Source organism: Manacus vitellinus, unplaced genomic scaffold (genome assembly GCF_001715985.3).
Source record: "Manacus vitellinus isolate BGI_N305 unplaced genomic scaffold, ASM171598v3 scaffold_66_pilon, whole genome shotgun sequence".
NCBI classification, from domain to species: Eukaryota; Metazoa; Chordata; class Aves; order Passeriformes; family Pipridae; genus Manacus; species Manacus vitellinus.
Genome location: NW_021940729.1, coordinates 2299032 through 2324901, shown reverse-complemented (window position 1 = coordinate 2324901; position 25870 = coordinate 2299032). Strand labels below are relative to the sequence as shown.

Below are 25870 nucleotides of genomic sequence, written 5' to 3'. Positions count from 1 at the left end.
GAATACTGTGGTTTTCTTCTTTTGGAATATTATTTGAAAGGCTGGGTGCCGAAATGGAAGGGAGTCATTTATGCATCATAGTTCACTTCTCCAGTTTTCTAGTTCAAGAAGGGGAAAGAAACATGTAGGAGATGTTGTACACACCCCTCGCTCAAAGGCAATATTTTTGCAGGTTTCCGAGTTTGTATTTCTGTTCCAAGGGTGGTTTGTTTTGAGGCATTTCCGTTATCTTGCATGTCTCTGGCCTCAAAAGACCCTGGGGCAGAGGAGTTTAGCTTTCTTCATCTGGACTATGGACATTGTCTGCAAACTCCTGGTGTTCCCTGTGATTTTGATTTTCCCAGCAGCTCTGTATGGGCTTCAGTGCTTAACATACTGCTCTGAGCAGTGACAGAAGTACTCAGTATCTCTCCAGCTTTCATAAAGAAAGGTATTAATTTTTATTTTTCTTTCTTTTTTTAAAAAAGCATCAAGCATAAAATGTATTGTAAAGTAGCACACAGTTTATGCACCTCTAGCCTTTCAGGCAGTTACTTTATGGAGATGTTGGTGGGAATAAAGCACATCAGCTCTTCCAGTGATGCCCTTTCTTCTTGCACACTATCTTATATCACTTATCAGGTGAAATATCAATGAATATTAAATCAGGGTAGTAGGCTTTATTATTTGTTTGTTCTTCGGGCCTTTTTTATGAAGTCAGACAGGTATTATACAATATCCAAAAGGACAGGAACTTTGAAAAGCTGGCTACATACCTTGCATTTGCTCTGAGAAATTGCATGAATGACTCCCCTATTGAATTTTCATTCCTGCAGAAAACATTCCTTCTTATCTGACTCATTTGACCAGAAACACCATCCCTAGCAAAGCTAGAGAGATGCACATTGCTTGTATTACATCGATAAAGCAATCTTTGAATGTTCCTTGTGTCCATTTGTCAGAGGAGACAATTTAATGCCATAACTGGAACAATGAAGGTTAATGTCCAAATTTTTAGACTTCATTTTTGAGAGGTGTAATTTGTACACACAGATTTCCCCTAAGCTTTGGTAGCTGTAAATGGAGAAATGGAGGTAAAAAAAAATGTAGATGATTAGTTACTGAATTTTTTGCAGCAAAACATATATGAATTAGTCTGTGATTTTTGCCTCCATTCATTTGCAAAACTAAAAGGCTATTGGAATAGCAATTAAATTAATTATTTTGCCCATTGGAAGAATGAAAGACTTGAGCAAACGAAGCCCTAAAAGTTTTGTTCTTGCATGCTCTGTCCACAGTTCTTAGCAAGTTTCATAATGGCTTTTATCAGCATTAGTGTGCTACCTGTCATAATTACATAATTACAGCACCTAGTTATATTATTACTTATTTACTCTAATTATGTAATTGGATGTAATTGGTGCAATTACATAACTCCTCAGTTGAGAAAACTGCTCTAAAACCAGCCTATGCTCCTAAGAGTAAAGGATACTGCCATGAATTAGGCTATCCCTCTAAAACAAGGCAATCTTTGGTGGGAAATTAAAGGTTCTGTTCTCAGTTGTGGTCATTGGGATCATGAACCTTTTATTCCCGTCAACATTACAAGGATGAAGCAGCAGGTTGAGCAGCACCAGCCTGGAATTCTGAACAGTGGTCTTGTCATTCAGTTCTTTTAAAAGCACCTCTGTGGCACAGCAATGACCTGGCATTGGTCATGTGACAAAATATCTTAGCTGCTTTATTTTAAATATTTTGAAGGTGTCATCTTTTTTTTTCTTTTTTTCTTTTTTTTTTTTGTTTGTTTTAAATTATTAAATAGAAGTATTTAGCAAATATTATGGCCATTTCCATGTCGTGGGGAAAAATGCATTCTCCATTTGAAACATTCCAGTTGTTTTGTTTCTTGTTTTTAAATACTGAAGTTTAAAAACTGAGCTGAATTTAGGGCTCCGTTGAGCCAGTGCTGTTGTTTCTGTTCTTTCTACCTCCAGCCTTGTGTTTTTGCCTTCTTTTCCTATTAGATACCCAGAAGTGGGTGTTAAATTCAAAAGCAGCACTGGGAACGATGCCAAATGAGCCACTGAGAAGCCTCACAATAGTTGTCATTGTGCCCATCCTGTGTGCTGGGCAGCGCCAGCCCCCAGCCCGTTTCCCTCGGCATCCCTCTCGCTCCTGCCTCGCCTCTCCTCAGTTTGCCGTGTTCCCACCTCGGGAGCGGAGGTGTGATGTGAGCCGTGGCAGCACCAAGCTGCTCCCAGGGTTCAGATCCTGGCCAGAGTCGCTCCATGAGGCTGTGACCCCCCAGTGCAGGAGCAGGGAGAGGGGACAAGCTCGCTCCTGGAGCCAGAGCTGCTTACGTACAGTCCCTGGCGTACTCGTGTGTGGCCTGCAAAGGCATTTTTTCCTGTTAATCGACCTCAGCAGAAGTAGTTGACTGTCAAAACAGCCCAAGTGTGAGCCAAGTGGCGCCTATGGAGCCCGACAGCTGTGGGTCAGGAGCCTGGCTGCCCGTCCCCTCACACCTTGGGAAAGGTTGCTCCAGGGTTAGTTAGCGAACGTAAAGTCATCTCGCTGGTGCCAGACCCTGGTGTGCTCCCCTGATGTCTGACATGGTCAGTGGCCATCCCCAGGTGAACCACGTGGGGGTTCTAGAAGAGGCAGGTCCAAAGAAAATTCGGACAGGGGAGGTGGAGGCGGTGGAAAAGTGCTGTGCAGAAAGGAGAAGAGCATGCTGACAGCAGGGAGGGGAGGAGCAGGGTTTGTGGAACAAGCTGTTCTTTACTGCTGTCGATTTTTGTCAAAGAATGTAATAAAATAATATGTACTAAGAGGGCTATTGACCTCTGCTCTTAAAATATAACTTCTTTAGAGAAGAAAAAAAAAAGTTCTGACATCCAGGGTTTCTTCTTTTCTGTTATCCATCATCTTTTTGAATTTTGGGGGTAAAAGATTTCCCTGGTAGTTTTTATCTCTAGTCTGTAGATATTCTTGTTACATCCAAGGATCACTAAACACTGGACAGGTAGAGAGAATGACCTAAACCAGAGAAATGTCAATCCAAGGTACAGCATGAATGCTACAGAAGATACACTTAGGATGTCAGGAAGACACTCCGGGTGCTTTTCACGTGCACTCTGGTGATTCATCCCAGACAATTTGAGAAGTTTCCTCCCCCAGATGTCCACCATACATACCCTTGTGTCGCAATTAACCACAACAATAGCAGAGGGGGGAGGGAAAAGAGACGCCGAAGTTCACAGCCCAGAGTACTAATGTGCAAATTGATGGCCACTGAAGTCGTGCCAGTCTAAACTGCACTGGTTGAGGAGAGGACACGGCACTGATTCTGTTGCCTCTTCATAGGTGGGATAATATCAGCACACAGCTGATCGGAGTGACCCCTTCAGCTGCCACAGCTGAATCTGCCAGGGACGGTGAGCTGAGTTCTTCAACTGGCTCACTGTAAATAAGCTGTATTTTTAAGGCTTTTTCATTATCATGAATTCTGATTTGACGTGATCTGGCAACACACGGGGTTGAAAATCCTTACAGGACTAGTGCACACAAACGCTGTGCTGGAGCGGGGCGTGGAGTTTATAACTTTTGGGAAGCTAATAATGCTCCCTTTGTTAGGGCTGAGTTATTTTACTTTTGAAGACTGGCTCTCCTCCAAAAACCAGCAGATGTTATCAAAGCAAAACTTGCAAGGATGAGATGTATGTACATATCATTAAGCAATGAAACTTTTTCTTAATTGCTTTTAAAAGGCTGATAGAATGCGTGTCACGTTATGAGTAATTACTTACCATGGCAGTAATACCAAGAGCACAAAAGCTGGCTGCTAAATAAGATCTGAGGTCTCGCAGACAGGCTAATTTCCTAGGAAATACAACGTTGGTTTTGTCTGCATTTGGGTTTTCATAAAATAAGCAATTAAAAAAATATGCCTAAATAGATGATTTACTGCTTTTTTTTTTTTGTTGTTGTGCTCAAAATAGAAGAGCGAGTAAGAATGCAGCTCTCTGTGTCCTTCCATGTGGGCACAGGCCCTGTGGCTTCAGTTTAGGTGCACCAAGTCCCAGAGAAAGTCCTTTTTCTGCATCAAGGCCTGGCTCAAGTTCACAGAGGACCTCAGAGCTATCGAGTGGTGATGCAGTCACTAAAATAGAGCTGAAACTGTGCTTTGCATAGGTCCAACCACTGCTTGGGTATATGAGAGAAGGTCCCTCTATCCTCATATATCCAAGTGTTATCCAGTTTTACATGTTCAGAATCTATTGAGGTGCTGTTGTTGTTCTTTCTGCTGTGAGCTATTTTTCTATTGTTGCTTTTGTTGTTCAAAAATAATGATAATTGCTGTAGGTAGTCCACTGCTATTTTTGCTTCTCTGTACAATTTTGCCTCTACACTGTTATCTCAGGAAAGTGCTGAACACCTCCCTCTCCACTTCATAAAATAAGCAATCACACTAACGTGCCTAATTAGCTGCTTTCCTGCTCATTTGTGTGTTTGTCAAAGCATGAAAAGTTAGCATCACGTGAGGACTTTGCATCTTTGCACAAAGCTCCTATTCAACAAGAGAGCTGAGCATCTTCTTTTCTGCTTGAAGGGCTCTGCATCTTCCAGACATGGGCTCTTTGCCATAAATAATTCAGTTGACCTGCTTGGCCAGGTGGTGTGTGAGGTGTGGGTAAACAAAGGGAAAGGTGGGCTTCATTTGGTACCTCTGTCTAAAAGCTTGAGGTTTTAGTGGCTTGAAGTTTATATACAGCCTTTTCAGACAGGCAAAATTAATTATCCTGTTGCTGCTTGAACAGGAAACCATGGATCTGATCTGATCCTGCCTCCCTAGAAGTGATGCCATTAGCTGGAGCGGGAGAAAGATGGATATCAGCAGCAGGTGCTGCAGCAGAGGCAGGTTTGCTGTGAGTAGGGAGGGTGTGGTGATAACCTTCACCCCCAGCTGGTTCAGTGAGGGAATGGCTGTGCCGTTCCACAGAACCCTTCTCTTTGCTTAGCCCCTCACATTCTCGTTAACTCCTGAAGGGACAGGTCCCAGCACCAACACAACCCTGTCCTTTTTTCTCTGTCCTTTGAAATCACTTCCCAATACAAAGCTGTAATGTGATTGCAAGTTACAGAGTGGAGCCTAAAACTTCCTGAAAGCATATTCATTGAGATTTGGGCTTCTTTTTACCCCCTTGAGGTCCAGAGTAGTTTGATATGACCCAGCACTAGTCTTTTTGTCCCCTGTGGTATTGTGGCTCAGTTGTAAGTTTAGATTAATTTCATCTGTGTCTGAAAGATTTGGCCACCTGTCTGTTGACCAGTATTTAGGCTTCAAAGACTGATTTTGCTACAAAGATCAATTCTGCCTTGGTGATACAGTGCAGTCACAGCCCCCTTGTCCTTCCAACTTCAACTCATTCAGTTTGCAAAGGAAAATAAGTGAGCCGAGTTGGGTTCCTGTTTGTTCACTTGCTGCTGGCCTTAAAAACTCAGGAGGGGGTCTGGACAGGAGGCTGTGTTCCTTGAAACTTGCACATCCCCACGAACACAGGGTGGAGGTGTTCCAGCTGGAGCGCCCTGGAGCTGAGCAGCACTGCTGGCAGGACACGGGCTGCGGTTCCCTGCTGGAATTCACTCTCGCCTTGACCTGCCAGAGACTGGAGCTGTTAACTTTCCAGGCAGCCTGCAAAAGCCATCTTTTATCCCTTTGTTAAAGAAACATGTGGCTTGAGATGGATCTGCATGCGGGCAGACCTTTAGTCTGTGATTTCAGATGATGGAAAGGCTTTCCAAGGCACTGGATAGGCACCTACTGTTATGCTTAAAATCCTGGCAGTAGCAGAGCCCCAGTTCTCCTGGGATCGGCTGTGTAGGGTTTTGCCTTGTGAAAACTGGGCCTCACCTGGGATCACAGATAGTGATAAGAAGGCGAACCCCAGAGGAACAGTGTGATGAGCAGGTCCCGAAACATGTCAACTGAATTCATTTGATTTTGCTCTATGGGAGAAGCAACAGACAAAAAACACGCCAGTGCTATTTGAGAATATTATTGCAACATTTGAAAACAATTATTGTTCTTTGTATTACAGTGGTATACTAAGCTTCTGGCTGCTTGAGTAGGAGAGAGGCTGAAAAATTGTCCACAGCCAAGGCAGATAACTGCAGATGCTGAGGAAGGGAAGGGCTATGGGTTTCCCCAAAGACATGAGGACAATCAGTAAAAGATGAGTTTGAGGTCATTGTCTTACCAGGAACACCATTTAAAAGTAAATAGGTGTGACTTTGGTTGGATCAAAACACAGCAGTGAGATTCTGCAAGATGTAAAACAGGGAAAGGCTACAAAAAATGCAGTTCTGCTTCTGAGCTCTCACAGTGCAGAGACAGCAAGATTTTGGGAGGATTGGGTGCAACATTAGTGTGAGCTTGATTTGCAAGATGCTACAGACATGATGAAGATACTTGTTTTCTGTATCTGTCACAGGAAGAAAAATCCATGGGCCTGTATTACTGTGCATGGATAAGTTTCTGAATTTGTGTAACTTTAGTCTCATTGTGCCATTTATCTTTTGGGACCAGCTTTATGAGATTTGTGTCAGGTTTTTCTGTTTGGTTGCAAGGCTAGTTCATGGAATCTTCTCTCTTTTTAGTGTGGTGGATGTGTGTATGATAAAAAGCTAAGATTGCATCATCTTTAATAAAAGAGAAGATATATAGCCTAAAGAAATCAGATTAGTTGTAGAGAAAAAAATCAATCAGGCTGGCAAATTGCATCTGTGGGACAAAGTGCAAAATGTTTGTTTCATAGAGTATTTATTGAACAAATTTGTTGAGAAGATGGTTAAAAATGCTCTACAGAAAAAAAAAACTGGGAACCATTTTGTTCAATTTAAATGACATTGATGTATTTTTTACATCATGAAATCTTGCAATATTACCAACAACAATCCCTGATAAAGTACTTTACACAATTGCCTCACAGGGCATTTTGAGATAAAAGTATATATCGGGGATTGTAAATTGGCTGCATCCAATTTATATATAATGGAACCCACTACAGCCATCCTCCAAAATTCAATAGATCAGGAATCACATTACACTTCTGTGAGTTTGGGGTAGTAGGAGCTCTAAAGAGTCTCCAAAACAAACAAGCCACTTTAAATCATATTTAATGAACCCTGTGTATTTTATACACATGTGATTAAAATGTTTTGTTTCTGTTCTTCATTTTCCTGGGTGCTGCTGAAGGAGAATTGTAACTCCGGGTTTGTGAAACTGATCATCTGCTTGTTCTCAGGAGAAAATGCAGTTTAATTGAACAGCAAACCATATTTAAATGCTGGGGGGGGGGGAAGAAGAAAAAGAAAAAGCAGATCTGTACGGAGAATCCATTTTAATATTTTCCTACCAATGCAAGCTAGAATACTAAATGAAAATGTAGTATAGGCAGATAAACAATCACAGGATAGCATGGTGGTTTTTGCTCTTATTGATCTATGCCTGCAGCTTCTGAAAGCAGCACACAGTGAACACAAACCTGAGTGAGTAGATGTTTCAACTTGAGGGCCCAGTTTTGCTGGTTTCCACCTATTTCCAAAGGGAATAGGAGTGTTTTGTGCTTCCTTCCCAGTGGGCAGGTGGCACCTTGTGGGATCTGCTGCTCACCGTGCCACAGCCAGACCTGGCATGGGGCCAGTGCTGAGCCATTGTGTTTGCATGTGCAGAGGAATGTGCAGAGAAACCCATGGACAAGTATTTGACCAGAGCAAGAGATTAGAGAGCAGGCTGGTAGTAGTTTGATGGTGTTCAGGCCCATAAGGCTGGAAAGTGGCCATTGTTTGCTGCTGTTTTGTCAAGAGATGCTTCACAGAGAAAGTTAGATATTTTTTTCCTGTCCTCTCAGTGATACTCAAGTATGTGCATTCATGATCTTACAGGTCTTTTCCAACCCTAACAGTTTTGTGATTTTATGCACATATAAGGTACATGCATGATTGCATCGTTACTTCAAAAAGCAGTACTGGGTGGTGATAGGTGATAGTTCTTATTAATTTTAAAAGAAAGTGTTGTTCTTTCAGTTGTCTTTTCATACCGCCCCATGTGCAAAATACATCAGAGTCAAAATGGGCCTAAAGCAGGAACATCAGATCAGGATTCAAAATGCCTTGGCTCTGGCAGTATCCTAAGCCAGAACAATCGCGCTGCAATCAGCAAAGCTCTGCCTGTGTAAAGCTGAGAACAAGGTCAAGTCCTGAGCCTCTGAAAAATGAGTCTCCAGCTGAGTCTTTGTATTTCCCAAAGATTCTGTTACACCAAATTAAAGCTAAAGCTAGGAAATGGACACTACTTGCAAAATACAAGGTGACAGGACCAGAGAACTAAAACTAAATGTGAAAAAAAAAACCACACGCCATGAATTTCAACAAGTATGCTCCTGAATCCTGTGCTACAAAAGATAGGAAGTAGAGGTCGTGGTTTGGAGTCTAATCATGGAGTTGGGCCCTGGTTCATTGGATCAAACCAGCAGGCACATTGACAAAAACAAGTCAAAATTGGTGGTGTCCTCAGCAGCTGTATGCCCCTGAGGAGCAGACATCATCTGTGTCCCCAGCAGGGCCTGGTACTGGAGGGTATGTTTGCTTTGCAGTGGGATTCGTGCCTCGTGCTTTTGTCTGGAGTTCAGTGTCTGGAGTGCGCCTGCCAGCATGTTTTGTGAAGAAAAATCAATATTAAAAGGAGAATAGGAGAAGGGGGAGCTTCAGCCTGCTGGTGCAAGCAGTGTGGGAGTGTGGGGGTAGGAATGGCCAGGGGCCGGAGAGGCATCGGAATTCCGGTCACTTTAAACACGGTCAATGGGAAGCAGAAATGCCATTGCTGTTCAGCTTGGCGGGAGCCTGTCCGGCAAACCAGCAGTGAATTCACTGAAATGATGTCAGGAGCAGCAGGGGAAGGAGAAGGAGAAAGAAGTTAGAGCTGGGAGGGGATTGTTCAGCTCTGCTCTGCACTGGGGTGGCCTCACCTTGAATATTGTGGCAGTTTTGGGCACCACAATATAAGAAAGATATTGAGCCATTAGAGAGTGTCCAAAGGAGGCAACAAAAATGGTGAAGGGCCTTCCTTGATGGGAAGCCGTGTGAGGACACTGAGGGCACTTGGTGTGTTCAGCTGGAGGAGACTGAGGGGAGACCCCACTGCAGTTACAACTTCCTTGGGAGGGGCAGAGGAGGGGCAGGGACTGAGCTCTGCTCTGGGGGGACCAGGGACAGGACCCACAGCCTGGAGCTGTGCCAGGGCAGGGTCAGGTTGGATCTCAGGGAAAGGTTTTTCCCCCAGAGGGTGGTTGGGCACTGCCCAGGCTCCCCAGGGCAGTGGGCACAGCCCCAAGGCTGCCAGAGCTCCAGGAGGGTTTGGATGATCCTCTGGGGCACAGGGTGTGACTCTGGGGATGGTCCTGTGCAGGGCTGAGGGTTGGACTCGATGATCCTTGTGGATCCTTCCAGCTTGGCATATTCTGTGATTTTGGTGGCAGTGGTGGGGCTGTGTGGGCAGCTCGGCACCTCTCCTGTGACAGGATTGCCCAGGACACTGTGGCACTGGAAGAGCAGAGCCTGAGGGTTCAACAGCAGCAGCAGCAGCAGCCATTGAACCAGCTGTGAGGGGAGAGACAGAGACCTGCCAGGTTCCTCTGCACACAGACTGCCATTGCATTATCCTGTTCTTCCCCCACCGAGGCAGCTGGAACTAAACCAGAGCCTCCCATGCTGCCATTAGAAGGTTCTTTTTCTAAGGACATGTGCACTTAATGTCAGAATATTGAAACCATACCCACGTGAATAAAGTTAGTAAGCCAGTGATTCATTGCTGTTTCAAACCTCTATCTAGCCACAGTAAATTTCTGCTTGGTAGTGACAGTCTGTGTCCACATGCAGGCTATGATTTACAGTTCTATGTTTTGTATCAACAACATCTGTTTAATAAAAGAGGAAAAAAAAAAAAGCCAAGAACATTTATTTTCTAATCTCTGTACCAGATGTTTCGTTATGCACAAGATCCAGGGATTATATCAGAAATAATTTAATTATTTTAAATGAATAATCTGAAGTGTTTTTCCTAAAGTATGTCTCGTAACCACTAACAACATAAAAACACAGGAATGTGGAAAAATAAACTCATGTTTTGCACAAATCTATAATTATATCTATTTTAAGGGCACAAATATTAAGGACCACATCCTAGCTTTAGATGGTGGTGTTGGGATACTTGAAGATTTGCAGAGGAGAATATCAATTCTTGGGGTTATGATAGAGATAAGCTGGCAGAGAGCAACTGAAACAGCAGAAGAAAGTAGCATCTGAGAAATGAACATGTCTTGCCCGCAACAGGGGTGTGAGAGCACATTCCAACTTACGGCCTTGACTTGGAAAAATTGTTTTCATGATTGCTTCCATCTTTTGGAAATGCCAAGTTCCTTTGGTGTGTTTGGTAAGCAGAAATATTGGGATGCTTGTTCTTTACAGAACTTCAAACTGAGTGTTGAAACTGCCCTGTAGAGCATCAGTGAAAAATCTTTGCAATTTGGGGTTAATTATGATTCCTCACCATAATTTTTGCAGGGATATCATAAGTGGGAATGCTGATACAGAAACACTGAGACATTTATAACTGACTGGCCTGGATATCAGTCTCACAAGTACCCAGAATTATGGTGATAGGTTCTGTTGCAGCCCTCAAAAAGTCAGCTAAGTTAAAATGAAAGTAAATGCATCAATGACACTGCTAAAGCAAACGGTTGGTCAGCATTGTGGTTTCCACCTTTTTTTCAGGGTGAAACAGGTTTCTCTATTTTTCTGTGAGCTATGGGAGCTGTAACGTATCAATCCAGTACAGACCCAGCCAGACCTATTAGGTTTTTTGTTGCATACAGATTTATCTGTAATTGCCAAGGGCTTATTTTTATTTTCTTTGAATTACTGTCGTGGATGCATATAGATGCATAACAATTCCTAATTTCCCTCCCTATATTCTTGTACAGCACAGATTGCTTATCAAATACAGTCTTAACATTAAAGTGTCAAACAGGATTTGCAGAAAGCTATTTGGGTTTGTAGTTTAGGATGAACGTTTATCAAATTGTGGATTAGCTGAATCATGCACTGAACCAAATTATTATTGTCTGTGATTAAATCACAAAGTGGTTATTGCCCTGTGTCATCTAAAGCACACGATAGCTTAAATCTTTTAAATCCCTTTTTTAAGGTGGCTGTAGGAGCTACATAACTCCAGACTTTTAGGACCAGACTCTGTCCCTGGGCAGAAAAATAATAGCTTTCGAAAGGTCACTTGGACTGATCCCTCTCTGCTTATATGGGCAGCATATCTGGGAAGGGAATGGATGGACTTATTTACATTTCAGACATACAGAATAATTCTCAGTAAATAGATCTCTTTGTACCCAGCACTCAAGTATTTATTCAAGGTGCTGGCTCAGAAAAAGGGAGTGAACAGTCTGTTCATTCCTGTGCCTGAAAGGGCACACAGGCTGCCTGCTTGGAGAGCAGCAATGCCAGGGGTCTGTTTTGCCTTCATGCCGAGGGCACAGTGGGGTGGCAGAGGGTGAAGCTGTGCCCAACTTCCCGGCAGAGCTGCTCCTCAGCCGCGGAGGCCACGGGGTGGCCAATGCTGTTTCTCCTCAGCACTGGAGCAGCAGGGTTTTACCACCCAATGGGCACTTGAGGAACTACGATCTCTCTAAAGAGGCTACAGTCTTCCTAAAGCTCGAGGAGGCTTTTTTTGGGCTGCTATGGTGGTTGCTGTTTGTAGCGTGCCCATGAGTGTGTGTTGCAGGGTGGAACTCCGGGAATAGCCCAGGGCAGCACACCGGGGTGCTGGTAGCAAACCTTCGTGGTGATTGATGTCCATGCCCCCCTTCTGCACCCTTCAGTGACCACAGAATCATACAATATGCTGAGTTGGAAGGCACCCATCGAGTTTAACTGTTGACCCTATGCAGGACACCCCAAGAACCCACCATGTTCCTGAGAGCATTATCCAAATGAAATGTTTCTTGAACTCAGACAGTCTTGGTGCTGTGACTGCTTCCCTGGGGAGTCTGTTCCAGTGCCTGACTAGCCTCTGGGTGAAAAACCTTTTCCTCATATCCAACCTAAACCTCCCCTGACTCATGGTGATTGATATCTGTGCTCCTCTTCTGCACCCTTCAGTGACCATCCAGCTGAGGAGGAGAGAGGGCTTTGAGCATACCCATTTTCTTAGCCTTGCTCTTAGGTAACAAAGCCCTCTGCTGACTGTCTTGCTCACCTCGCTGAGTCACCAAGGAGAGAACAATCCATGTGAGACAAGAAACGGTGGGCTGGAGGACAGAGTGGCCTGTCTCCTGCCCTGATGCGTGCAGCTGGGGAGGTCACAACCCAGGAGGAGTCACGAGCAGTCATTGCTGCTTTTCTTAGTGAATAGATAGGAGGGAAGTCCTGAAACGGCTTGTTTTCATGTTGCAACAAGAGGTCACGGGGTGGAAAGCACTGAGAGTCACTGCAGTGGAGGCTGCTGGAGAAGTGAAAGCCTGGCACAGCTGATGGTGCCGTGGCACTCGGAGCCCGTGGCCATGACACCATCTCAAAGTATGCATTAGGCTGCCTTTGCTCCTCGACTTCATCCCCCTTGTCCTACTCTTTGACCTATTTTCTCTTGCTGTTATCTAGTAATCTATTTTTTAAAGGCTCAGCCCAGTCTTTCCTGCTGGTTGCAGCTGATCCATCTTGCTGCTAGCCTGTGAAACCAGCACCTCCTAAAGAAACATCCCTCTGCCAATTACTCTGGAGGCATGGATTCAGCTCAGCGTGGGAGCTCGATTGAAGCCAGTTGGCTGTGCCAACAGGACAGGGATGGCTCAAGAGAGACTTCATACAAAGTATAGAAACTCTAAATTAATTTCTTCAGTCTTTTCTACATCCATGCTCAACCAGGGCTAGCAAAGTCAGAAAAAATGGCAGTGTTTTCCTGAAGGGAGGAATTAGCCCGCTGCTCTGCCATGCCCCTGGAAAAGCCCACAGAAGGGAAGCAGAGTTGCACAGAAAACTGCAGGAGGCAGATGCAGACTTTTGCTCTGAGCAGAAGGGTTGGAGGTTTCTCGGAAAACACAAGTAGCAAATCCCCTAAGCCCTGTGATTTCTCAGGCATGTGTCCTCGCCATCGGCACCTCGCGGCTACGTGTACCCAGAGTACCTTGCAGAGAGGTTTCACCCCGGGTGAGCTGAGATTCCCACTGGAGTGCTGCCAGCCGAGGGGGGAGGATGGAGCACGCTGGATCACCACACGAAATGTCTGCCCTGCTCGTGTGCAGTCTCTTTGGCCCGCAGCCTTTTGGCAAGCCCCACCTGCCCTTTTTTCCTTTTTTTTTTTTTCCCCTTCTCCCAGCTAAACTGGCAGGGAGAGAGGAGGCTGCAGCTCCTTTCTGTCCCTGCAGCCTTCCTGTCTGGCTGGACACAGATGTATATTTAAATATGGATTCTGCAAGGCACAAGTCATGCTTGCGGGAAGAGTGTGGAGCAGGAAGATGCTGCAATCCATAGGTGGGCTGCTGTGGTTGGGCTGCTGTCCTGTGCAAGGATGAAATAACAGTAACAACTAACAACATTACTGTGTTCAACCTCGGTTGTTTAGAAAGAAGATTTTGGTACATTTTAACAATTAATTATTTGTCCAGGAGGCAGCTACTGCATTTTAAAGCGTCCCATCCACATACCTCACCCTCTGCGAGCTCATTAATGCTCGATTTGTGTCACCTCACACTAACCTGGTGGCTGTTGATTGAGTCCCGTGACAGCTGTTTGCAGAGGTTTGCCCTGCTCCCTGCCAGCAGCCTGCCTTTCTCCTCCAAATTGCCTCTCGGTTCCAGACGGGCTTCAGAATGTCTGAGTGAATGCTATCCTGGGCAAAACGGTTGGGTTTCTAGGAGTAATGGCTAAGGCGTGACGGATAACATCCTGCAAAACCCCAGGAGTGCACATGCAGCGTGGAGGAGGCTGGGGTTTTACAGCTTTAAGGTGTTAGTTGGTCAAGGTGAACCCTGGACCGAGCCCATAAACATTTAAGTCCTAGAACAAATGTTTGGGGTTGTACAAACATGTTAATGACCTCCAGTTAATTGGCAAGCAATTACCTTGAGGTAAAAATAGCTTTCCCATTGCTGAGCAGTCACAGAGTGCATGTTCCCCCCATGAACATTTGCAGATCACTAAAATTTTCGGCTGAGGAGCCTTGTCCAATTTGCCTTCTGGATCCTGGCAGGTTTGTGATCAAAAGTTTTTTCGTCCACAGCAGCAATTGCTGTTTGTTTGTTGCACAGACTCAGCAAACAGGGCTGTGTGCCAGAGCTAATTTTCATGCTGCCCTTTATTAAAGTTCTGCAGTTCATAATGCAGTGAAAAAATAAGATAATATTGACTGGCAAAAGCATGTGGTTCAGCAAGGGAATGTACCTGCTGTGTGCACTATAATGGAACTATTGGTGAAAGCTAGATAAGTATTTTTAACTTGAAGACAGGTTGGCAGGCTAGAATGTGTCTCCTACTGAATCTTGCATCTTTCTGATATTTTGCATGACAAAGACACAAAACTGGACTGATTTCATTAGATGTGTATTACAGCTGAGAACCAAGAAGCAAAGTCCTGCCTGCTCCCAACACAGCACTTGGGACTACCAAGTGAGACCAGCAGGCAGGTGTTTGACCTGTTGCCTCTCTGCTGTAATGAAAACCTGTAGAAGTCAGTAACATCTTTTCATGAGGTCTCTGGTCCATGGAAACCCATCAGCTTCTGTCAGAACTTGGATCAAGTCTTTGCTTGATCCTCCATGATACTTCGGAAAAAAAAGGCCTGGATCTTCTTGATCTGTAACTAAACCATGCCTGGGTTTCTTTCCTGGAAGAGATTATCACAGCATTTCTAGAGAGGCAAAACTGGGCACACGTGAATGAGTGGAGTCTGCCATTGAGCTCCTGTGACTCTGTGGCTCATGGTGGCCGAGATGAGCTGGCACATGGTGCAGGGTGGTTCCAGATGGAGCCACACCTGATCTGTGTGCACCATGGCAACCTGTGGCAGGGGGTGAGATGCTGTGCACTCTCAACCTGCCCCTGGTCATCCCTCTTTCCAGGAAGTGTGATGTTGTGCTGAGGAGGAAGGAAGCAGGTGACGCTGGATGCTTCAAGAGAGGCAAGGCCACTGAGCCAGGATGTCTTGCATCTGCACAGATTTGTGTGATGTTCCTCTGGATGCTGCAGTGTTGCGGAGGGTCAGTCCACAAAAATCTTTCCAAAGCAGCTGTCGGTCCCTGCCTTGTGTCCTGAAGGAGTGGTAGATGGAAAACAAAACCGGCAAAGTGCATTTCACAATCCTGGCAGCAGTTCTCGGCAAACAGAGGAACCGCAATGATGGAGTCTCATATTGCTCTCCTTGTGCAGCCTGGCTTTGAAACTTTGGTGTTGTTTTGAGTCTTGAAGGGGCTCCTGGTCCCTCAGCTGGCTCCTGTGGCCTTCCATTTGGTATCTTCAAGTGGTTCAAGCAAGAGGAGCTGTAATGGGTGCAGATACCAGAGCTTTCCAGGAAACATTCAGATACAAGTACAACTCTGTTCTCTGTAGCTGCCTTGAATTAATGTTCTGTGCCTGTAGTGGCAGATAAATTTGCTGGCAAACATTTTGAAAAAAAAAAGAAGAAAAAAAAGGCATTGATCCAGAAAGTCACTGTGCACAAACTAAGCTTAGTATAAATGAGTACACCTGTGCTTGACGCTGGGCACGTGATGAATGCTCTGCTAGATCCCGGCCAAAATAAATGTAAAATAAATATGGGAGCGTACTGGTGGAAAATGAATGCTGGTCTTGTAAGCGGGAACGCATGCAGCAGAAATAGGAGCCTCCTGCTCCGCGTGTCAGCCGGGGATATCCAGCAGGGAAGGTCACGTGCGCTCCTTTCGAGCTCACCAGCAGAGCTGGTGAAAACAGGTTTTGATTTGAATGAGTTATGACCCATTGAAAATGGCATCATGCGTAACCACAGTAAATTGTCATAATGAGATCACGAGGCTGGAGAAGTGAGTGGCGAGGAAAGAGGCCTCATTCCACCAGTGCACACGGCTGACAGCCCTGGGCTGCAAACCGCGGCCGGGGGGCACGGTCCTGCTCCCTCCTTGGTTTGGTGACAGCACCAGAGGTTGCACAGCCAGGCAAAAACTCATTAGAAGTTTTGAGTTAAAAAGGAGGAAAAAAGGCTAAAGTTCGTATGGCTTTGCATTTGGTCTTGTCCAGGCTGACCGAGGGGACTGGGATAATGCAAATAGTGGAGAAACATGAATACAATAAGTGCTTCCGTGTTTACTGAGGCTTAGCTTGGTTGTTTCTAAATCATGTTGCAGTAGGAGGGGAGGCTTTGGTGATCAGGGCAGAGCACTAAAGAGTTGAAAGGAAATTTTTCTGGAAGCACAATAAAGCTGTGTTCACTTGGTATATCCCTGGGCTTGCAGCTCTGTCAGGCCAGGCCTGCCTGGACCTTGCTCATGTGCAACTGCCCTGGGCTGCCCAGCTGTGAATGTTGCAGGATCATCGCTGGCTTTTCTATTTTCATAGAAAAAAAATAGAGGCAAAATCTAAGACTACAGCAAGTTTGATGCACTTAAAACTTTACCAAATACTTGGACAACATAAGTAGCACAGCTCTTGCCTTCCAGGAGTTTTGTGGGTGGACTTTGGGAAAGAACTCCTTTTCATTCCTCCCGGTAGAGCGTTGTTTGTGTGGGGCCATTAGCAGCTCAGGGGACTGGAAGAAACACACTTCCAACTCATTCTGTTTCTCATCTCAAGCTATCAAGTGCACGTGTCCGTAGAGGCCCGTTTCAAAACATGGTGCATATGACCTAACCACATCCTCCCACTGCCCCCAAGGTGGAGCGCAGAGGTGCGTTGGTGCAGGACCTGTTTCCCTTGTCTCGTGCCTCCAGGCAAAGAGGGTTGCTGACCATGTGGTTGCCACTTCTCCTAGTCTTGCACCCTTCCATCTCCTCCTTCTGTCAAACTTTGCACACAGATATCCATGCCCCTGAGCTATGGAGACAGTTCAGGCTCATGCAGATGCACAGCACCTTCCTGACTCATATCATCTACTCACAGGGTTTTTAGCATGACTGAATTCGTAGCCTGAGTCCATGGATTGAGAAACACCCCAGTTCAGTGCTGTTCCATAGAGTGCTTGGTCCTTAACAAGTTAACGCTTGACCGTGGGGTTGTGCTTGCATTTACCTGAGATACACGGTCTGAATAGCACGTGGAAGCCTAAGCCATTCCCAGGACCCCAAATCTTCCATTGTGGGCGGCTGAATCCAGGTTCCTCTGCTCTTGCATCAGGCATGAGCCTCAAGGCCGGTCTGGAGGGGACTCATTTTGTTTTCCTGGTGTTGTCTGGCTGACATTGCTGCAAGGACAGCTGAAACAGATGGAGACCAGCCAAGCTGAAGAGACAGTGGGGAAATGTGTCCCTGCATACACTTAAGAGCAAAGCACAGGGAGCACTCAGGCTTTCCTGGTGCTGGTGTACCAGAGAAGTCTCCCTAGAGCTGATCCAGCAGGCATTTCTGCATGCCAGAGCCATGGATGAATGTGCCAACACTGCCCACACTGCCACACAGGTGCAGCTGGGGGCAACCAAGATTTTCCAGTTGGTACCTGCTTTGTAGCTAAGGAGAACCAAGAATGAAAATGCTTGTGTGAAATACTTTCTGAATTTACTGCTTAAGGTCATTTGTTTTGTGTCATCTACTGAGTAGAAGTCCTGAGTTTTCATTCTCTAGTTTCAGCACTGCATAAACCTCTACTAACACGGCTCATTTTTCTAATACCCATGTAGGAGAAGAATTTGGACTGGTTCCCTCGGATGAGAGCCATGTCCCTGGTTAGCAATGAAGGCGACAGTGAGCAGAACGAAATCAGGAACCTGCAAGAGAGGCTGGAGTCAACCATGAGCCTTGTGAAACAACTTTCCAGTCAGCTCGCTGAGCTCAAGGAACAGGTAGGTGCCCTGCCATGGGTAGCAATGTGGGCATGTGTGGGTGAACGCGCTCCCTTTCATCCAGTCACAGTCAGGACACTGTTACAAAAGAGACTTTTGTCTTAGAAAGGGTTTTTTCTGTCCCTCCAGTGAGCTTTCTGAGTAGGTACACTGATACAGGTCTGGAATGAAATTGTACTCTATTAGCAACAACAGAGAACAGGTAAGGAGAAAAGCCAAGGGGGAATTAGTTATGAAATCCTGCTGGTGGGTATGCAAGGACAGAGGGAAAACTGCCAGAGTGATGAAGGGCTGCGCATGTGGAGGTGCTGCACAACCCGGCACTGAGATCGGCACAGTGTCAGGAATAGCTGCATACTGATGGGAGCCAGGAGAAAAGCCCTCTGTGTCCCACACTTGGATTTTTTTCCCCCACTAAGAGTATCAACAGTGCTGTTGTGAAAACAATTTGCCCAGCCTGTTGCTTTGCTTGTGTCACCCTTGTCTTGGTGCCCCTCCTCGGGCTCCCCATTCTCTCCTGTATGGAGCACAAGCTGCTGGCCCCCCTTAAAGCCCAGTTCCTGCCTAAACCCCCTGCCATGTTTGCTCTCCCTTCAGGATCAAAAGGCCATCTCCCTTTTTTGCTACAGATGCTGTTCACCTCTGGTTTGCTCATTACAGTTTCAGAAAAGCATCTTTGTGTTTTCTTTATGGGAAGCACTTCAGTGACATCAACAGAATTATCTAATTATCCCCCTTCAAATCCCTCCTTAAAACTTTTTCCCTATGAAAAAGTCGACAAAGGTTTAGGCTGGATGTGCTGAGACCATTGCTTATTGTGCTTACCCACACTATCCTGGTGGGATTTTTTCATCCCCCTCTGGCTGAATCTGTTCTCTCCTGGCTTAAATTTAAACTCTGTGTGGCTGGGACCATCTTTTAATTCTGTGATTGTACAGCACCAAGTGCAAATGCTGACCCTCTGCAGGGCTACACAGCACAATAGCAGTGCAAATAATACACTGCAAGACCTGCGGGGGGATAAGAATAATGTACAAATGAGAATAAAATGTCCATACTTTGCAGGAAACAGATCTCCCACTTCAAAGACATCTCCTACTTGTAATTTTCAATGCTGAAGAAAAGAATTCCACTCCCTGTTGTTTTGCTTATATGTATCTTGCTCTGTGACTGCTAAATAATAGTAAAAAGAAAAAAAAGAAAATCTCAACTCGTCTCTCTCTGCCTTTCCACCTTAGATGACAGAACAAAGGAAGAATAAGCAGAGGCTGGGCTTTCTTGGATCAAACACACCCCATGTGAATCATCACATGCCACCACCCTGATACCACGGGGAGAAGCCGTGACTAGCCTTTCATCAGTATTCCCGCTTTATTATAGAATAAAAAAACTGAGATTGAGAGGAGTGAACAGTGCCTATTGTTGCAAAGTTAAAAACAACCAAGTGCCAAGATGTTAAGTGGTTTAGCTCTGGGAACAATTTGTAGCTGTTTTTCATGGTTGAAAGGGACCACAACCTAGAATGTGAGAGATACAAGGGAGCTCGTTTGTATTCTCCGACTCGACGGCTTCGGTGGTGGCTGCGACGGAGGTTGGGCAGCGTTTGGCTGCATCCTGGGAGCTGATTTCTCCCTAAAGCACTGGGATAACAGAGCTGAGCAGAAGAAGGAGAGATGTTTATTAGCACAAATACGACAGCCTGGATCAGATTCAATAGGTCGTCTCTGGCTTATTTGCCAAATAGCAACATTAGTCATATTTGCTTGGCATTTACTATTTTTTAATTACCATAAATATGTCTGTCGGGTGAGCAATAATGTTGCTTCAAGTAACTTCTACTTGGAGGGAAAGGGGAGAAGCCTCAAAAGACTGGAGGAAAAAAAAAAAAAGAAAAAATAGAAAAAGAGTTGCAAAGAGAAACATTAACGCTTTTGAATTTTAGCTGTCACCATGCAATTTCTTATTTATAACATGGAGCACAATGGATCTACAGCTGTGGGAATGTTATGCACATAACACTGACAACATAACTGGAAGTGATTTCTTTCTCCTGGCTTCACATGTTTTTGATTAATGTAGCCATGAGATTTCACATACGGAGGAGTTAAACTGTGTTTTAAATTCAAGTTCCAATGGAGGATTCAGGACAAAAAAAAAAAATACTTGTAGTTTGAAGTGTGTATGGGATTTTATTTTTTTAAAAAAGCTTAGGAATATCTTTCTGTATGGAGCTGAAATGGTGTCATTACCTTCCATAAACTCATCTTCAGTGAGAGTTGACTTGAGTAAATAAGCACCGTATTCTGCCAGCTTTTCTTCTGAGCTAAAGATCATGGGCTTATGCTTTTGCTTGCCCTCCTTGCTTTTAAGGGCTGGCAGGCCTGGCCTGGCTGGTGGGGGACAGGGGGGCAATATCAGAGGAGCTCCTTCCAGCTCTGGGCTCTATGAAAGGCAGCAGCCAAGTCACTTGTGCAGATTTTTGCTGTATCTTGTATTTCTTGGGATGGCTTAAAAGAAAAGTTACAGGGTTTCCACAGAGCCTCAGAGGGCTCTTGTGTCCTTTAGGAGAAGACTTTTTGTGGCACAAATGGGAATTGTGTTCTCAGTTCACTTTCATTTTCAGTGGGTTTTGGTTACCAGATTGTCTTGGTGCATTTGAAAATGCACCTCTGTTACATGGAGTTGCTATTTAAACCAAAATCTTTTTGCAGTAATTTTTCCTCTATAACCTTTTCATTTTGTTATAAATGCCATTTTGATCAAAGGTGAAAATATTGGCTCCAATATTCCCAGTTTCTCCTTGTAGAAATGTTGTTTTCTTATTTAAGGCACAATTCAAACCAGCAGATGTAGAGTAAAGGGAAGGAAGGGGCATTTCACTCTCTTTATCCCAAATTCAAACCTGTTCTTGAAGCTTTTTTTCTTTTTTTCTTTTTTTTTTTTTTTTGTGGCAATGATATGGCTGAGATAAAAATAATATACTTTAGGGTCTGATTCTTCTACCATTGAAACATTTCCCGTTGTTTTCAATTGTGTCCTTCAAAAATATCAGAAATGGCACAAGGCCAGTGAAAGTGAGTGGTGGTAGACTGAATTTTCTTCCACTCCTCTGTTGGTGGGCTCACAGCCTGGCTGCTGCCAGACATCAGCTGCTCCCCAGGCCAGAGGGAGTGTGTGGAGACAGCAGGAGGTGGGTGGCGCTGGTCGGTGCCATGTCTTTGCCTCCGAGGCATGAGTAGATGCGGCAGTGGCGTGGTGAGCTGGTGGTAGGGAAGCTGCTAGGTCAAAGCAGAGAACAGAAAAGCAGCTGTCTTCAATATTTTAGGGAGTGTGCCTTTCCTTCACGCTTGCTGGGTATGAGGTCTTGATGCTACTGCTCCGGCATCGCTTTGGTGGGAAAAACCCCTTCCATGAGCCTCGCTGGCCAGTGAGGATGGGGCTTCACGTGGTGTTTAGCACCCAGGGGCTTGCAGTGAATTAATTTTGGGAGTTTGCATCAACCACAACTGTAACCAGCCACTGGTGTAACATATAACCCTACCTGCCTCTGACTAGACCTGCTGTACGTCACAAAGCTGAAGGAGTTGCCCACAAATGTAAAGTCAGCACTAAGTTGCTGAAGACTCAGACCCTGCAGCTGTATCAGTTCAAATTAATTTATGCAGTTCACCAGATCTAGTCACAGCTTCTGTTGCAACAGCAATTTCCTCTTCCTCACACGTGTGGTTATTAGAGGCATATAAAGCACAGTTCAATTATATGATAAATTAAGCTATCATTATTTATTGAAGGGGGTGGGTGGTTGGCTAATACTGGAATTGGTTGGCACTTTTCTTGTTTACACTCAGAAAAAGCAGCTGTGCCACTGCAAACCAAGGGATGTTTCTGCTGCTGGAGCTGGGAAAACTTGAGGCTCGATGGATTTGTGCCCTGAGCTCAGGCCTGCAGTTGGGTGCTGCTGGTGCTCTCTCTGTCCTGCACCCCAAAGGATGTCTCCTAAGGCTCCAGAGCACAAGTACTGCTCCTCAGAAGGGAGAGCTGCAGCATCAAAAAGAAAGAGCTGACAGATGTTGGCTTGCCTTTGCCACGGTGCCTTCCCAGTGTCAATAGCTTTCCAAGAGAGACCTCTGTAATCAGTGACAGTAGGTGATGCTACTTGCACAGATTGTATATATATTTCACTGAGAGTTTTGGCATTTTTGCTGTTTCTGTCAAAACTTAGGCCCTGCCCTGCTCTCATCCATGTGAGCGATCTGTACACTCACATGGGGTAACTTAAACAGGAGGCTGCTTTTGTGGGTAATAGTTGCAGGGCCAGATCCAAGATTTAAAGGTTGTGAAATATCCCATCAATGAGTTTATAACAAAAAACCATTGTTTTATACATATATTTATATGTATATCTTTGTTTAATGCAGCTGGGGTATCCTCTTCTTAGGCAGGCATCATTTACCTTACCTATTTATATGAAATGATTGCAAAAGTTAAAACATCTAAGAGCTTTTAATGCCTTAGAGGGATTTATAATTATAAGCTCCTTGGCAATTAAAATCTACTTAAGTAAATATGTCCATGGCTGCTGAATGTAACTTTTAATAAAGTGTATCATTTTATATATGTCTGTCTCACTTATTTTTGGTGCTGAAGTGGGGGAAATGTGTGTTCTGAATTGAAGACTGATGGGAAACCCAGGCTGGTGGTCTTGGATGGGGCACCAGGCGTGCATCTGTTTCTTGAGGTGGCATCAATGCAGTCCTGAGTGGATGGAGGCTGAACCCAGCAGTGAAAGCAAGGATTTATTTTATTTCAAGCATAAATTGTTCTGTTCATGATGGGTCGGATTGCCATTTTTTGCCCTTTTTTTTTCTTTTTTTTTCATGTTTTCAGTGTAACTCTGTCAAGTAGCACATTTAGAGAGAGACCCCGAGGGCTTTCCCCTCTCTTCTGGGTGAAAGGATTGAGGAAGGAAGGCAAACAGCCTAAAACCACTGTCTCGCTCAACTCAGGCTGAGGAAATCTGTGGTCTTGTGAAAAAAAAGAAGTGCCCTACAAACCTGTGGCAGGTAAAGTACAACATACAAGTCCTTTTTTGCCTTTTTTCCCAGCTGTGTTTATCACAAAAAGTCAGTATTTATGAGGATGAGAATGAGGACTCTTCTTAGGGAGAAAAAGCCTGCTAATTAATTAATAAGAAAAATCCTATTAAATAGAGCATGCTGTTTCTCCTGTGCACTTGTTATACCAACTTGCTGTAGCCTTGAGTAGAATTAGCTTTCTTTTCTATTCTCTAGTATGAGTTTAAGGTTAAATGGAAAGGAGCTGCTTGCTACTAGGTTTATTAGATGGTCTTGCAAAAAGGATATCCTAAGAGAATCTTGGGTTTCATGCAGCTTTCAACCCAAGATCATAGTCATATTTAAAAACAAAAAGCCCCCAAACCAGCATTAAGCTCTTAAGCCCAAATGGGAGCAGTTTTGCATGCAGACCTGAAACCTAATGCCAGGGCTCTTCTTTTTTTTTTTTTTTTTTAAATTGTTTTCCCCAAAGGTACATTTTAATTCAAGAGGCATTTCAGGGAGGAAACATCTCCCTCGGCACTATCTGCGCAGACATCAGCAGGCTCATGGTGTGGCCTGCAAGTGAATTCAGCTCCTCCATTTCCACTGCTATGACAAAAGCATTTGTAGACAAGGATGTTTCCTTTGGAAAGGGTGTGCTTGTTTTTTGGGGAGAGCTGCCAGGTTTATTTTTAAGGGGAGAAAACTGAGATTTAGGGCTGCTACTCGCTGCTGTCCTGGGATGCCCGTAGGAGCGACCAGCAGTGTGACTCCTGTTTGCAGGTGCCCATTCTGAATGTCCCATATTTGCACAAAATCACTCAAAAAATGACTCAAAAGAAACTTGGAGCTGCAGGGATTTTAAATGTGCAGTAGTGTATTGCTATCATCAGCTCACACTTGCCCGCTCTATTTATGTGCTGCACTTTTTTAGTTCGAAAAGGAGAAAGCTGCAAGGCACAAGACAAGTAGCCTTTATAACTTCACTATTTCGATGTGTTTCTCTTGCTGCAAACAGCCAACAGTTACCCTTTTTTTTCTACGGTAGGTTTCTTACTCCTTGACACCCATCTCCATGTCTCCACCTTTGTCTGCTGCCACTCAGGCAAGGTGAGACCTGGGCATGTCCAGAACCACCTGAGAAGCCAAATCAATAAGCTAATTGTGTTAGAGCATGGTCAAACTAGCAGTTTCTCATCCCTATGACTTAATAACTCTGTTTAAATGTTGTAGATCATTGACATGTGATATCTGACTTGCTTACAAGCAGTAGGTTTTTCAAACAGCCCTTATTGTGGTAAATTACTGCACGATCTTCACCCCCTTGACTGGAGTTTGAAGCCATCTATAGCCTGTTAAACTAACTGCGAGGATGGCAAGGCTAATAGGAAGTGATGAATGTCTTCTCTTCCAAATTTAACTGAATCTGCTGGAATAGAACTGTGCCCTGGTGGTGGGAGCCAGCTGACATCCTTTGGCCGAGCCCCAGCCCTGCAGTGTCTTGTGGTGGACAAGGGCACTGTTGCAGCCATCCTGTTGCCTTGATAAGCAGGGAGCAGGCCTGCTGCCATGGCCAGCAGCAGGGAGCAGCCATGTGGCCTTTGCCAAGGCAATACATGCCCCTGTGCAAGGCTGTGGGGTCAACAGAGCCATTGCTTTGCATGGGGCCTGTCCCTGCAATTCCCTCTGGATGACAAGAGCAGTGTGGGGATCCAGTTACAGCCCAAAGTCTCCAATTCCCTTTATAAAATACTCCCTTCTGGTCCCCAAAGTCTGCAATGTGCTCTAAAGGCTTTGTTCCCAGTAAAGCTGCCACAAAAACCAATCATCATTTCTTGTAGTGGCCTTCAGCTGGGTTATGTTGACATGAATTTCACAATCTTCTCCTAGGAGCACTTACTCCCTTACCAAAGGTATAAGGGTATATTCCCTTGCTCTTTCTTTGCCAACATTATGGCATGAAACACCCGGGAACTGTTGTTCTGAACCTGGACACTGTTTGTAGAGACCCACAGTTGTGTTCAGCAGAGAACAGGGTAACTCTGAAAGGGGGTTTAAAAAAAATTCATTTTCAGTTAGTGTTGGATGACAGAAGCTGGCTCAGAGTTTGTATTATTTTTTATTCAAGTCAGCTTTTGCTGGCCCTGGGGTTGGTTCTGGCCCATTTGTGGCCCAGCAGGGAGCTGTAGCAATGGCTTTAACTGGCACGAGAGTTTCCACCCTGATTTGATAAAGCCAGCAGAATTCTCGGTGCCTCCAAAAAACCCTCCCAAACCCTTCATATTTCTGCTTTAGGAGCTGAGGGTGTTTTTGTCTTATGTGTGACCGTGTGTGGTTCGCACACACGCAACTCAATCCGAGGGTATTTGGGAACACTGGCTCGCAGGAATACGGGCGGGTTGGCTGCGGCCCTAAACAAGCAAAGCTGGTGTGAGCGCCGCCGTCCCATGTGAAATGCAGATTTTTTTCTGCCTGTGGCAGGACTTTGCTGCTGAAAAAGAGGAGTCAAGAGAGGAGAGTGTGGTCCCTGGAGCTGTCACGGTCTCCCCATGCAAGTGTAAATGTCTGTCCAGGTCCCTGGTTGCTCAGCTGGGATGTGGGAAGATACTGGCGGGTTATCATGCACCTAGACACAGACTGTGTTACAGATAGAAGTTACTGTGCACAGAAAGAAAGGGAAGGAAGGAGATTTCAAGGGAAAGTCACAAGGGTACAAGAAAATGTTGTCAGTGATGGTGATTTT

The 25870-nt window shown here is 44.9% G+C and overlaps 1 protein-coding gene across 2 annotated transcripts in view; it reads left to right on the top strand.

Annotated features, from left to right (window-relative positions):
• Positions 1–22683, top strand: part of ITPR2 (inositol 1,4,5-trisphosphate receptor type 2) — a 242203-nt gene extending 219520 nt beyond the window's left edge. For both annotated transcript variants that reach the window (XM_018083671.1, XM_029963962.1), the window contains exons 56-57: positions 17909–18070; positions 19309–22683. In XM_018083671.1, the coding sequence (XP_017939160.1) occupies positions 17909–18070; positions 19309–19395 (249 nt within the window). In that variant the 3' untranslated portion in view covers positions 19396–22683. The remainder of the gene's footprint in view (positions 1–17908; positions 18071–19308) is intronic.
• The last annotated feature ends 3187 nt before the right edge of the window (positions 22684–25870 follow it).